Below are 14,935 nucleotides of genomic sequence, written 5' to 3' on the forward strand. Positions count from 1 at the left end.
AGAGCGGGGAGCAGAACAGGCAGATCAGGAGAGGTCTGCCACGCCATGTGGTCACCTCCAGGGCAGGCGGGAATTGAACTCATGCAGAAGTGGCTTTAGCTTCTCAGTGCTGTGCTTTAACCCACTGCGCCACCAGGGAGGGCCCCAATGTGTAATTTTTAATAGTCAATCTGTGATAAGATTAAATGGACCAAGAGATGATTTGAATATAAGTATTTATCTAGAATATATTATTTGTCTCCAAACTTCAGTTTGAGAAAAAACTATTTCATGATTTTTAAAAGGCAACAAAAAGAGGGATTTGGTAAAAACCACTTTGTCATCAAGAGATCCAAGGAAAGCATTTTATATACTATTTTAAACTCACCTGGATTTTGATCTTGATCGAGAATGGGATTCAGAGTGTTTGGAAACCCTTGATGGACTACGAGATCCTGACCTGCTCTCCGATTTTACACGAGCAGGTGTTCCAGTTGGAGATTTTGACTGAGAGCGAGACTCCTAACAAAGAAGACAGTATTACAAATGGCACTGGTCACGTAGATGCCTAACACCTAACATTTAAAGTACCGTAATTATTTATATTGATTGCTCCTGAAAAACAAATGGTTAGGCAACACCCTCCAGAAAAAAAAATTTCAGCTCATTAACAACCCATTGTTAATACTGCTAACTGTCCTCAATAATTCCCTACTTGAACCAGATCACCAATTCTCTATTAACTAAGTAATCATGCAAATTCATCTACAACTTGATCATACAGACACTGGAACATAAACCATACATTTACTTAACCTAGGACCCATTCATTCTTCCAGATTCTTTTAATTCTACTTCACTCTTGCTTTCTACTTCTCTTCATTCTTCATTGAGTTTTTCATTTTTCATACTTCGTGTATTCTTCCCCAATTCAAACAATTCAAAATAGCCTTAAAAAAAATATTCAAGGGCTTCTATCTGACCAATCTTCTGTTCAATTTTTTCCCCCATTCAATTTTAATTTTCTGATCTTTAATACTTTTCATTAGCCTTCTTTTATCTTGATTTATCTTCCACATTCTTGGAAAAAACTCTTCAATTTCTTCACGAACATTAACCTTAATGGAAAAAGAACATTTAGTATATTTAAGCACGTGGGGATTATAAAACTCTGCTGGAGTTCAGAATGTTATCTACCAAATGGAAAAGCCAGCAGGTAAAGTGCAAATAACTAGTTTATTTAAAAAAAAAAAAAAAGAAACAATTTTATAATCTTTAAAATTGTTCAAAAGTTTAGTTTCTAACAAAGAAAATTTACTGAATTTCTCTAAATGCTTTTACCATACTCTTCACCCTCCTCCCCTTTCATGTTCATTAACTCTTATTCCCCCCACTTGGTTGTTTTCACTAATTTATAACCTGAAGCTTCTTAATGTTCTTAATGTAAGCTTTCACTAAGCCATGTTAATAATCAAGATTTGGCTAAAACAAAGTACCTAAGCTAAAATATTTGCACACACCTAAACTCACAAACTATCAGAAACAATGTAATTAAAAAAATCAATAAAATCACATCTTCAGTTTTATTTGACCACTATCTTTGCTCACTCTGACTTAACCAGAAAGTTACACTATTATGTCAAACAAGCTTACTGAAAAGAAGGGGAGAAGCAAGCAAGGAATTCTTACAATTTCCCCTTTGGCTTGTAATTGCTAAAACATATTTTTGCAACTCAGTCACTTAAAAGTCAGTATTTTCCATGAACTATGTTATTAGCATCATGGTTTTTATCTTGACCCTACCTCCTTTTTTGGGTGTATTTCTTTCAGTTATGCATACCTGTGCTCTTTTCAGTGACTATATGTTATAGTAGAAAAGGGACTGGCTTCTGAAAATGTTGGATCAATCAAAGCTTTCCAGGCCAAGTAATTTAAAATTGATTATTATTATTATTTTTTTACTTAACAATTTTAACAGGCATTTATAACCAAAGTAGGATAGACAGTTTGGTTTCTATCCTACCCCTTTAAACCTCTGTGATTAGTGTAAATTCGATCCCAATTCAATTCACATCAATTTTCATTTATGCCATAAAACTATCTTGCTACTTCCTTAAAACTTTTTCTTTACTTCACTTCTAATGTCAAAAGACTGATATATCAAAAGAACAAAACTAATGCTGCTAAGCCTATTTACTTTTTCAAATGAAAGCAAAGCTGAAAAATATAGCTACCTTTGGTTTAGTATCAACTGTTCCTATTTAGCTATCTACAATAAGTCTTTTACCACACCTCAGACACTTGTCTATATTCCTGGACTATGCCTGGAATAGATAGGCACAGCAATTTTAGCTTTTCCATTTCATTGAAACTGTAAAAGTAGCAACTGAGAAAAAAAAAAGTATGCTAATTTGCTGGTAACTTTAGTCCGACAGGCTGCTTCATTAACTAAACTGTTAAGAGTATCTTCTCTCTTTTTTGGCTTTCCTTTCTATGAAACAGATTCCCTCGTGTAACAGTCACTTACTTATGTTACTGCTGAATAGCAGTAGATGGACTAGTTTCTATAAGCATCACAACTGCCCTTGTTATGCTATATTAGCAGGCTTTGTGATCTGTGACACTGTAAAATCTGTATTAAATCCAAAAATCGAGTCTTAAATATCTACTTGAAACTTTCTAGCCCATGATAAAGATGTTATAGTCCAAACATGAGTGTTTTTGACTTGTAAGTCTTTCTTTATAAGTATAGTCATTGCTGAAAACTACCTCTTCTTAGGTATTAATATAAAGAAGGTAACTCAATAACTGTTTCTATAATCCTTTAATTTAATGACTCAATGGGAAAAAATTTTTTCCCTCATAGTTTATTAACAAAGTCTTAAAATATAAAAGAGATCAACATATTTGTAAAAGGCTTGCTTTTTTTCTTTCAAATATGCAGTGTCACAAGTTTCTATTCTGCTCTGTACCTACCCTTCAGTTTTACATCAGGGAAAATCTTAATCCTCATCAGTTCCCTCATGGTTAAAAAAGTTCTCTATAGCTGTCACTATCCGAAAACCAACTTAAGAGATTTATCAACCATCAGTAAACTTAACCTAAAGAATAAACCACGAAGCACAGACTTATTTCTTAAGAAATATTTTTACTATAATATGAATAAATGCCCTGTCATTTTAAGAAATGGTAAAGTCTTCACATAAGATGGCTGTATTAATTAGTTACCATTTTAAAGTAACTTATTTTTCAAAATGTGGTACCAAATAAATGTAATTTCCACTAAACTATGCATTAGAAATGAGATTATAATACCCTTATGGATATGCTGGAGTATCCTTTGCTACCCCTTGTCTTCATTATGAAATAATTTCAATTCTCTCACAGAAATTCACCAAACTCCAGAATTTGAAGACTGAATTAAAATGCAAAAAGAAAAATAAGTCAAACACTTAGAAGGGGTGGTACCTGCTATTTCACTTGGTTACACTTAACCTGCTCTTAAAGCTGTTTAGTTAAATTCCACAAATTTTTCAGTAATCTGGATCCAACAGTTAAAAACATTTCCTGGTTGAAATGGTAGATTAACAATTCAACTAAATCATATTAAGTTTGAAATAAATTTTAGTTGTTCAGTCTACCATACCTACTATAAAACAGAAATTAGGCCAAAAGCTCTCAGTACAAATTGTTTAAATGGTGTCCTCTTTAGCTTTTACCAAAGTATCTCTGTTGGTAATTGAAGGAAACAAAGAGGGAGGCGGTCACCACCAATACTACGAAAATACTACATTTTCCAAATCAAGCTAAGGATCAGCTTTCTTGTGTTAAAATACAATTGTATTTTACACATTGTAAACAATCATAATAACCAGGTACTACAGTTTTAGTAAGAAAGGGTCATTAAATACATGTTGCAGAATGAACAATTCCACAGCAAGCAAAAATGGCAAGTGTCGTAATACAACTAGTCATGATAGATGGAAGGAAAAATGTCAACATATATGCTCAGCATTTAAAAACATTAAACACATAAACCATTATAAATGCTACACTGTAACCAAACTCAGTGTTATTGCAAGGCAAATTCTATGCCAAGTTTACACAAATTCAAGTCCAAAAGAATATAGCATAAGTTTTAAAAACAAACCCTTTCAAAATGTACTTTCCTATTATTTTATGAAATTGGAGAGCTATTTCCATAGAAACACAACAGGCATTTAGGGAGATCATGTAGGTGGGGGGGGGGGGTTGTTTTTACTGTCAGAAGAAAACATTTATTCTGACTAGAGAGAAACCTGTGTTTACTCATGTTCTTTAAATTCCTTCATGTTCTTTAAATTCCGTTTACAGAACTAGTAGTTCTACTTCCTTCTTGTTGAGTATGACAGAATGTTTCATTACAGCCTCTTAGAACTTTCTAAACGAAAATAGTGTCTTCATAACCTGCAAGTGCTGTTAGAACAACTCTTTAAAATAAAGACATTACCAACTATATTAAATAATTTTCCTTTTAAGGTCATTTCTGTATGCTACATTCTTAGTAAAGTTAAAATCATTAAAAGGCTTGCTTTAAAATTAAGAGTCACAGATTTCCTAATAATCTGTGTCTCTGTTTTCTAAAGCTTGGAGTAACTTTGGGAACCTTAAATTATTTACGAATTGATGTTTATACATGTATAATTAAATTTAAACTCATGTTACAACCACAAAATTACCTGTGAACTTTACTATCTTTTGTACAAAGGTGGTTCATAAATCTGCCAGCTTATGTCAAGATTAATTGTAATTTCCAAAAAGGTAAGCGGCACTTTCAAAGGTGTAGAAAACAAGTTCATAAGGATTGATATGGCTTAGCAATATAAAAAAATCTGTAAATAGCAATTAAAAGCAAACTAAGGATATGTTACAGCATTCTCTGTAATGTTCTCAAATTCTAGTGTCAGAGAGTATTTGAGTTTTGAATATGAAAAACTACAGGGCTTAGTTTTAAGGAAAAACTTTTAACTTCTACATCAGATTGACCAGGCTTACATCATCCACACCTTTGTTGAGAATCCTAAGATAATAAGAATCATACATTACTATAGGAGACTTTAAAGGAGAGAGAGGGAACTACAGTTCATTATCTCCCTCTAATTTTTTGGGAGTATATACTGATTCATTCCCCTATCAGACCTTTACCATTTTCTCATTTCCACTTATGTCTTCCTAAATTTGACACGTAAACAAGTAACAACTTTTATCAATTCACACAGCATGTGAATATAATATATATCTTTTACAAAGGCCTCAAAGCTAATTCTTTAATAGCATTAAAGAGAAGACTTTCACATTGTCAGAGACAAGTTCTGGAAAACAATGATTCTGATTACTCATGGCCATTTCATACTGCTATCCCTACACAAGTAATATCACAGGTAAATTAACCTCAATTCATTTATAAAAATCAGTCCACAAATAACATTTGTATTTTTCAGTGACTCTCATTCCTAAATATTTAAATCCTTTGGTGTTCTTTAGCTATCTGTAAAATTAGTTATGATATTGGCACAATTATTTGCATTGCTCTTTTTAAAACCCTGTCATCTTAAAATACATAAAACCATGCCTTCCACTCCACGCCCTTCATCGAAAGAATCCAAAACACAAAAATCTGTTAAAATGATGGGGAGGGCAGAGCGGATGGACCAAAAAAGCATTAACTGGATAAATGATGGAAATTAACTTTTGGAAAATAAACCTACAACAAGTAGACTCTCAAGTGTAGTACTATCCCTAATATATGACAAAGCCTCACCTTTTTCTAACAGATTGATGTGAAAAAAACAGTAAGTTATATTGCTAAAGAAGCTGAACTCTTTTCAAAGTCAAAGTGCTGACATATATCTAAGGACTCAATTTACATTTTTACTTAAAGTGGCAGAGAGGGCAAACCTCATCAGTACCCTCATGCTTACTATTTTAAAATTTCATCAAGAGAAAATCTTAAAAGGACTTTTTTTATAAGGAGTTAGTCGCCCAGATGGGTTTTGAATTGCAACAGCCAGCACCCCCCATTAATACAAACCAGAGGGGAAAAAACCCCAACAAACTTGCTCATACTACTGTTATTTAACAAAATACCTCCACACACACACAAATTTTATATAAAATTGGTACAGAAGAAATTTGTGTTTTTAACTTCCCCTTTGTAAATTATTTTATATTATGAAAGGGAAAACTAGGTGTGTCTTAAAAATATTCCAGCTACCTGAGCCATAAAGAGCTCAAAAAAGGAGGCAAGAATTAAGTGGAATCAATCCTTCCCCTTCTGCATTACAAAACCCACCATTATGGAATTGCAACGATTGAACTATATAATCATGAATCTCTACTAAAGACACCTGGTCATTATATGTGACGACACTGGGGCTCAAGCTTAATTTCCATTCTTTTATTTTCTATAAGGAACACCAAATGAGATTAAAAAACCTAACTTATTTGAATATGAAGCAAACTCACTCTTTAGATAGATAGTATGCAGTCACAGCAAGTGCCCATCTCACTCCCAGTTCCAAAAGACATTTCCACTTAAAATATTTGTTATATATGCCCCAAATTACTTTAGTGGACCTCTTTATTTTAATGGCACTATTCTACTGCATCTCTTGAAATTATCTCTTTTACATCCCAGTGCTATTGCGTTTAGATCACGTTTTTCATAACTTCTTTCCTTAAATATTTCACATTTGGCCCACTGGTCTTTTTGTGTATTTCTCTATTCTTTACATATGGCGACTTACTGAATATTGGATTAAGTCCAAATTCCTAAATCTAGATCTCAAGTCCTCCCATTATCTATTAATCAAATTTATTTCTCATTAATTCAGCAATCTGCTCCACTCATACAATTATCATAAGATGTAGTTTGAAATGTACATCCTAGATAAAGCTTTACGGTTCCCCCTATTTTATGAAAGTTTCTGAATTCCTTACTAATCATACAACACCTGATCATATACCTACTTTTACCCAGATTTGAGCTGTCATGTCAAACATCTCAAAAAAAGTTCACTTTCCCTCAAAAACACCTGGCCTTTACTAAAAAGGTAGCAGATGATCAACAAAGTTTCACCACAGGGAAAAAGGGAATCCTAGTTGATTAACTATTAGAGTTACCAATAACAAAACTCAGCCTTTTCTTTCCCACAGTTCTTTTAAGCCAATACTTAAAAATAGAAGACATTAAGAGAAAATTAAACTCCAGCAGCTGCTTTCAGCAAATTCCATTAATGGTTGAGATACTAAAGTAGTGTGCTCTTTAAAACAACAACAACAACAACAAAAAAAAACAAAACCAAGTGCAAATATACACAGTAAATATACATAATTAACAATGAACTGGGATTGGCTGTAGTAGTCTGGCTCTGTTCTAAATCTCTGAATTAATACGAGTACACCAGTCTCTGCAAGAACACTGTAAGCAGTAAACTGGAAAAATAGCAAAATTTTTTTTGGGGGGAGGAGATTCTAAAATGCTATAAAAGCAGCCATTATTAGTATTACCCCATTCAATGAGTTTTGTTTTGCAGTCTTTAGAAAGTTACCCTCTAATTCTTCAGGAAGATGGGGTTAGGGTGCCTTGTTTGTTTATTTCATATAAAGCAGATGGCATCTGAATACTTTACTGTAAATGGTACTCTAATTTTAGTTAAAAAGTTAAATACAATACTTAAGCTCCTCATACATCTTTTGTTAATTCTTTAAGCCTCTAAATGGCTACTACATTTAGGTATCTTCAGATACAAAGGTAAGGACAAAATAATTGTATTCTATTAAAACTTCAAACTGCTGGTCTGTGGTTGGATGAAAGATCAGTGCCAAAAAAATATAACAGTTGAGTGAATGTATTAGTTAACCTACTCAGTTGATTCACACCAAAATACACTTGGGTGTCTGTTATGTATAGAAAAAATATTTTCTATGACCACAAACACCATAAAAGGTGGAGGGAGGTAAAATCTTCTTTTTTCCCTACTGAAGTAGTTAATGCTTACCTACATGTCAGCTTAAAATTGGGTAGGATTCTTAATGTATTACTTTCTTAAGTGGATAAGGTGACAAAAATAATCTAGAACTGGCTCCCTTTCTCTTCTTGATGACTTAAAAAATGTAATTAAATTAAAGGAAGGAAAGAGGGAAGGCTAGCAAATGCCCTGGCATAAACTACCTAAGAGAAGCAGCAGCTTGCCACCAATATTTATTACATGACTAAGTTTTTTTAGGATAGTCAATACTACTTTCATTGTAAAAATTAGGTGAACTACTTATAACTAACTAGGCTCTAAATTTTATTTTTAAAATCCATTCTTATTAAGTATTAAAAGTAGCTTTTGGGTGCTTTCTAAAAAGAACAAGAAGCTATTTAGTGACCTACTGATTTAACTTTCCAGTTCCAGGTGTTTATTTCATGAGTTAAAAAAAAAAAACAAAACAAAAACACAAAATTCATTTCCTCCAGCACACGCTTTCAGTGTTTTATGCGCTTCCCCTAGTGACAAGAACACCAACACAACAGTCAAAAATTTGCCTGGGGGTTTTGTTTTCTTTTCAGGATTTCACACTAACTCACTCCAACCGATTGCCACAAACCTTCGGAAACATAACTCAAAAACTGATAAATTTTCTGGTACAATTAAGCCAAGAAAAGTGTATCTTCACGTGGGTTACACTCGTCGACCCCAGATAATTAACATGTTTGGGCCCTCTTGGGGGGTGGGGATGGGGGGAGGAAGCAATGATGGACTGTAAAGCGCGGAATCGGGCCCGAAACTTCCAGGTAGCATTTTGAGTCAGAGAACAAACTGACAAGTTATTTTTAAAATACTGAGCCATGAAATTTGTTCAGTTATGTAAGTTTGGAACAGATGAGTCCCTGTTTTGTTTTGTTTACCGTTAACAACCTGCAAAGGAGTGGTCAGTTTTTAGATGAAAGGTCACAGGAAGAAAAGCATTAGAAGTTGAGATATAAAGAAAAGAAAACCCAACATCAAGGAATTAGAAAAATAAGGCGTTAAGGCATTTCCATATTCTTTTTGCAGTGAAAGGAGAGGAGAAGGGACATTAAGGGAAAAGGGCTCCTTGCGTAGTTTTCCCCTCACAGCTCTCGTCTTAAGAACGCTTAAGGGTCGGTGCGGTCGTTGACTAACCACTTCATTAGGCTCGTCCCACCTTCAACCTCAAGGCTTTCGCCTTTATAGACGCAACGCCGCCGGTTCCAACAGAGACGCGGCCGCTCACTGCAATAGAGAGCCAAGGAGACACAGGCCCCAGCTAGTCCCACGCCAGCTTCGCCCCGCCCGGACAGCAGCCCCGCGCACTTTCGACCCCGAGACCCTCTACGAAGCTCGGGGTCGCCAGAAACGCCACCGTAGGAAGCACCTACCACTATCCGGCCGGAGGGAAACTCCCTACCGCCTCCTCCCGCCCCCCCGCGACGGGACCCACACCTCAGAGATAAGGAGGCCTCGGGGGTGGGGAGAAGAGAGGGCGCACCGTGGCGGGTAATAGAACCCAGGAGTCCAGGTACCAGTCCGTCTCCAAAAAGGGGGGAGGGGATGGTAGGTTGTGTTTGGGGAAGGAGTGTAACCCAGAAGCCATCTTGGGATGTGAGGAAGCCACCGCGATGGCTCCAGAGGCTTCTCCCCGCGGGCCCCCGCAGGACTCCCCGAAACCCCACCCGACCGCGCTGCTCCCCGTGAAACCCCGAGTATCGGGCCGCCGCCGAAGACGGCTCCCGCGGCTTTGTACTCACTCTGCCCTCGAAGTTGTTCTCCTCTATATCACTCATGTCGGTCAGGCGTTCCCCAGAACTAAATAAGGGACAAGTGCCGGCTTGAGGGCCGAAGGCCTAATCGACCGCTGACTGGACCGTGGGGAGGAGGAAAGAGTCGGCAACAACGGCCGCTCCACTCCACTCCCACTCGGTCGCGGGATCCGGCAAAATGGCGCCGGCTACGCCAGAATCTTTGGGCCTCCCTAGTGCGCGACGTAAGGGGGAGGGACGTCTGTGACGTCACGAGACCTGCCTCCCACAAGGCTTTGTGGCCGTGGGCTTAGCCCGCCCGCGGCAGGTGCTGCTGGAACGCGCGCGTAGGAACCCGGCGTTTACTGTGATCTCTGAACGTCAGACTCGGTTCTAATCCCACACTCTGAAGAGTTTCGGTCACCAGGTGACCTTTTATTGACCTTGTGTTTTCCAAGTGGATCCTGATGGAACAGAAAAAAAACCTAGAAGCGTAGCCATTACTGATATAATAATATTATATTTGATAAAGTTATGAGACGTAGGAGAGATGTTTTCAGAACCTTATTACGTTCGTTCAATGAGTGCCTTTTGTAATGCGTATGTAACTGGGGTTATAAAAAGTTAAAGGTTCCAGGCCCTCCCTGGTAGCTCAAAGGGTTGAAGCTAAATGCAGCCACTTCATCACAAGTTCGAGTTCGAGTTAGATCCCCGCCCCGGACCCACATGGCGCGGCAGACCTCTTCTGTCTCACCCACTGCTCCCCTCCGCAGTGTACTTCATTAGTCCGCCTGTTCTGCTCCCCACTCTGTCTCTGGTGAATCCTGTAACCTCCTGCACCTCTGGCCTGTGTCCCAGTCTGTATGCATAAATAAATACATCTAAAAAAAAAAAAAGTTAACGTTCCTTGCCTTCTCTTTGCTTCCAGTACCGCCTTATAGACAATTGCTATATATTTTATAACGCTTAACTCTTTACTAGTATTTTTCATTTAGTTATCTGTTTAAAAAATTATTTATGCATACAAGAACTGAGAAACAGGTCAGAGGTTGGATGTGTGCGTGAAAGAATTCACCAGAGACAGAGTGGGGAACAAAGCAGGCATATTGACTAAAATACACTGCTGAGGGGGGGCAGCAGGTGAGACAGAAGAAACCTGCTTTGCCACGTGGGTCACTTCCCAAGTGGGATGGAACTCATGCTGCTGTGGATGCGGACAGCTTCATGCTGCTGTGCTTTAATTTCTTGTCCGTCTGTTTTTTATAGCTTTGTAATCAATACCTCCAAATCAATATACTTGGTTCTGAATCATTTTAATAATTGAAGTGACTTTGAACTTTATATATTGCACATTCAAAAACTAGTTTCCTCCAAATTGAACTCAAAGCAAATTAAACCTTAGATGGTATCAACAGTTTACAGAAAATGAAAGGAATAGAAAAATAAATTTTATTTTAAAAATTACGCATACAAGAACTGAGGTGTAGGCTAGAGTTTGGGGGTGTATATGAAGGGATTCAACAGAGTGGGGAGCAGAACAGGTAGGTTGACTGCTGAGGGGAGCAGCGGGTGAGACAGGAGAGGTCTGCTGCACCATATGGGTGAGCTCCCTGGCCTGGGATCAAACTCGGACTGCTTTCCAGGGCCTTTGTGTTGGTTAGTAGTGCTGAGACTTAACACTTAGGCTAACAGGGAGGCCCTAATTCTGTATGTTTGATGATTTGCATAAGAGTTTTTTAAAAAAATTATTGTAGCAAGAAACTACTTTCTTGTGTCATATTAAGCACTTTCAAAAGTAAAAGTAAAAAGTTGTCACAACTTTATCTACATCTTAGAGGCAATACTTTGAAGGTCAACAATTATTTGAACGAACAAGTTCTATTTTTTCTTTTGAAATAATTTTGTACTAATTAAAAATTTTGTATAGGGCCCTCCCTGGTGGCGCAGCGGGTTAAAAGCACAGCACTGAGAAGCTAAAGCCACTTCCGCATGAGTTCGATTCCCGCCTGCCCCGGAGGTGACCACATGGTGTGGCAGACCTCTCCTGACCTGCCCGCTGCTCTCCTCAGCAGTGTACTTCGTCGATCTGCCTGTTCTGCTCCCTGCTCTGTCTCTGGTGAAGCCTCTCACCACCCCTGAGCCTCTGGCCTGTATCCCAGCTCTGTAAGAACAAATAAATAAATCTTAAAAAAAAAAAAATTTGTATAAATGTACACAGATTTTCTTTTATCCAACTCCCTCCGGTGTTAATATTAAACGAATATATGAATATATGAATTTTAACGATCAACATCAGAAAACTGATATAAAGTAATCTACAAAGTTTATTCAAATCTTATCAACTGTGTCACCAGTATACCTTTAATTAGTACCCTACCCAAGATTACACATTGGATTGATTATCATGCCCCCTTTAATCTGTGTGGTTTCCCACTGTTTGTCATTCACCTTCAGTCTTTGACTTTCAAGACTGAAAATTTGAAAGCGTATTGGTAAACATGTCCGGTTTGGATGTGTCTGAAGTTTCTCCTGATTAAATTTAAGTTATGTGTGTTGGCAGGAATATTACAGATATGATGCTGTACTCTTCTGAATGCATCTTTTCTGAAGGTGCATGATATTACATGTTTTATTGCTGGTGATGTTTAGTGATATTTACTGGCCAGGGACATGGGGAGGGTGAGAGGATCCACCAGAGACAGAATGGGGAGCAGAACAGGCAGATTGACTGAAATACACTGCTGAGAGGAGCAGTGGGCCCGGCAGGAGAGGTCTGCTGTGCCATGTGGCTCAGCTCCCTGACCAGGGATTGAACTTGTGTGCTTATGCGACAGTGGCTGCAGATAGATCTCAGTGTAAGACTTAATCCCTTGTGCCACCTGCAAGGCCCAGTTTTCTATTTCTTTTGTCCCTTCTGCACTTACTAGAATTCTACTCTCTAAAGCAGAGCTTTCTGGCTTTCCCCATTATCCATTCACTAAATTTATTCAACTATTTTTATCAATACGGGTTAATGGATGTTTGTCTTACCATATTGGTTACGTTATTTTGTTGCTCAAATTGCCCCAGATTGGTTGATAGTCTTTTATTATGGGTTAGTTTGAATATTTTATATGTTTAAATATATCTTTCTTGTGTACTGTCTATTCATGTTCACCTCCCTCCCCCATTTTTCTATGGATGTTTATCCTGTGCCCCTCAATTTTTAAGAGTTGCTTACGTATTTGGAGTAATAGATTTTTAATTGTAATATATAGTACAAATATTTTCTCCCACTTTATGGTATTTTTGCATGCTATTTTAAAGAAAAGATTTATTTATGCATACCGAACGTGGGTACAGGCCAGAAGCACAGGAGCAGCGAGAGGATTCACCAGAGACAGAATGGGGAACAGAACCGGTAGACTGATGAAGTACACAGCTGAGGGGAGCAGTGGGTGAGACAGGAGAGGTCTGCTGCACCATGTGGGTCATCTCCCTGGCTGGGAATCGAACTCTTGCTGAAGAGGCTGTGGCTAGCTTCCTAGTGCTAGGCTTTAACCCTTTGGGCCGCCAGGGAGGGCCCTGTATACTATTTCTTTATATTGTCAAATTCCTTTATTACACATGCTTTGGATTTTGAGTCATAATTAGGAAACCTTTAGCTGTCAGAACTAGGTAATTTGGAGGGTCATCTCTGTTGAAAGCCTTAAAAGTTAGACACTAGATGTGCAGTACAAACCATTTGCCCCTCAGGGAGAAACTGGGAGTAAAAAATCCACTCCCAATGTTATCGTGCTGTACCGGGGTGGGACTTACGGCAAGAAAGTATGTCAGCTGTTCCTACCCATTTCACTGTGAGTGTTTTCTCATTTGTCTGACGTGTAGGAATCACTCAGCCAGCTTCTGGATTTCCCTCAGGGGAGTCACTCCATGTAGAGCTGTATATCAGATGCATCCATAAGAGGAGGGGATTTCAGCAGCCTCTTGTGTCACCATTTTGGTCTTCTCTTCCTCTTTCCTCTTTTTCTAACTTCAAATCTTTCTACCCTCACTTACCTTCCTGTTTTACCAGGAAAGCAGGACAGAATTTCCATAAACTTCCACTACCTTACCTACTATCATCTTCTGATTGTTTCCTCATACTACTATTATTGACGTATCCATGCACCTGAAGTGGGACTAGTAGGCGAGGTAGAATGGAGGTTGCGCTACAGGCTCACAAAGGAATAATGTTTAAGGATTCTTGTGAACTGATATGAAACCATGGGTAACCAAGAGCGAGCCACAGTGGGAATATTTATGCTATGGAAATCAGCAAATGTTCATAGTGCTCTTTCTCTTCCCAAGGTGTCTACACATACAATATACTTTAAGCAATACATAAACACACACACACAGACACATACATATACAGTACATGCATATGTTTTCCACTTAAATTTTTTTCTATAACTGAGTTAATATAGTACGTTTTCTGATATAACTTCCCCTCTACAACATTGTGTTTGTGAGCTGCATTAGGGTTGGTATGTATAATTTTTTTAATTATTCTGTACCACTCCAGGAGAATATAAGCTGCATAGAATATACACTACAAGTTTTCATTAATTTTATCCTCTGCAGTATTCCTTGGACTTGAAATAGTGCCTGACAGAATGTACGCTTAATGTATATTTATTTGATGGACTAAATGGGGTGTGCCTGAAATTCTACCTCTACCACATCTACCAATTGATGTTATGTTGCTTAACTCTTTGGGAACTTAATAGATCTTAATACATTGACTAATTTTGGTCTTCAAAACTTATGAAGGAATTCATTTTGCATAACTTAATCAGAGGAGGGTTATGGTAGCAGAAAGAATAAGATGGAGATCAGTTTTACACGTGAACACCGCCTAGTTTGGAGATTCAGAGCCACCAGGTGGCAGTATAGGCTTACTGAAAACCCAGTAACTAGGGCGTCTCTGTAGATGGGTGTCCCAAACATAAATGTTTCCATATTTTGTTTATGGTAACCTCATCTTTTATTGACATTAGTCCTCTGCAGTTTTATATAAGTTTATGCTTATATTTTCCCTTTTATTTGACAATACTAAATTTAAAGTACTGCAACAGACCAGATTATTATTTTTTTAAAGATTTATTTATTTGTGCATACAGAACTGGGGTACAGGGCAGAGGTGCA

The 14,935-nt window shown here is 37.6% G+C and overlaps 1 protein-coding gene and 1 pseudogene across 5 annotated transcripts in view; one reads left to right on the forward strand and one right to left on the reverse strand.

The window, feature by feature from the left end:
* Window positions 1-9,986, reverse strand: part of TRA2A (transformer 2 alpha homolog (Drosophila)) — an 18,905-nt gene extending 8,919 nt beyond the window's left edge. The window contains exons 1-4 of one of the 5 annotated variants that reach the window (XM_012720994.1): window positions 9,776-9,986; window positions 9,171-9,260; window positions 796-1,097; window positions 368-501 (exon numbers count right to left, since the gene is read on the reverse strand). Coding sequence is in view for 1 of the 5 variants with exons in the window: in XM_004677128.2 (XP_004677185.1) it covers window positions 368-501; window positions 9,776-9,811 (170 nt within the window). In the remaining 4 variants the exon portion in view is untranslated. Of the gene's footprint in view, window positions 1-367; window positions 502-784; window positions 1,098-9,170; window positions 9,261-9,775 lie in introns of all 5 variants that reach the window. The other 4 variants (XM_012720996.1, XM_012720995.1, XM_012720997.1 and 1 more) reach the window with 4 other exon arrangements.
* Window positions 9,966-14,935, forward strand: part of LOC101625230 — a 6,136-nt pseudogene continuing 1,166 nt past the window's right edge.

Source organism: Condylura cristata, unplaced genomic scaffold (assembly GCF_000260355.1).
Source record: "Condylura cristata isolate star-nosed mole 26May11 unplaced genomic scaffold, ConCri1.0 scaffold00005, whole genome shotgun sequence".
In the NCBI taxonomy this organism is placed as follows: domain Eukaryota; kingdom Metazoa; phylum Chordata; class Mammalia; order Eulipotyphla; family Talpidae; genus Condylura; species Condylura cristata.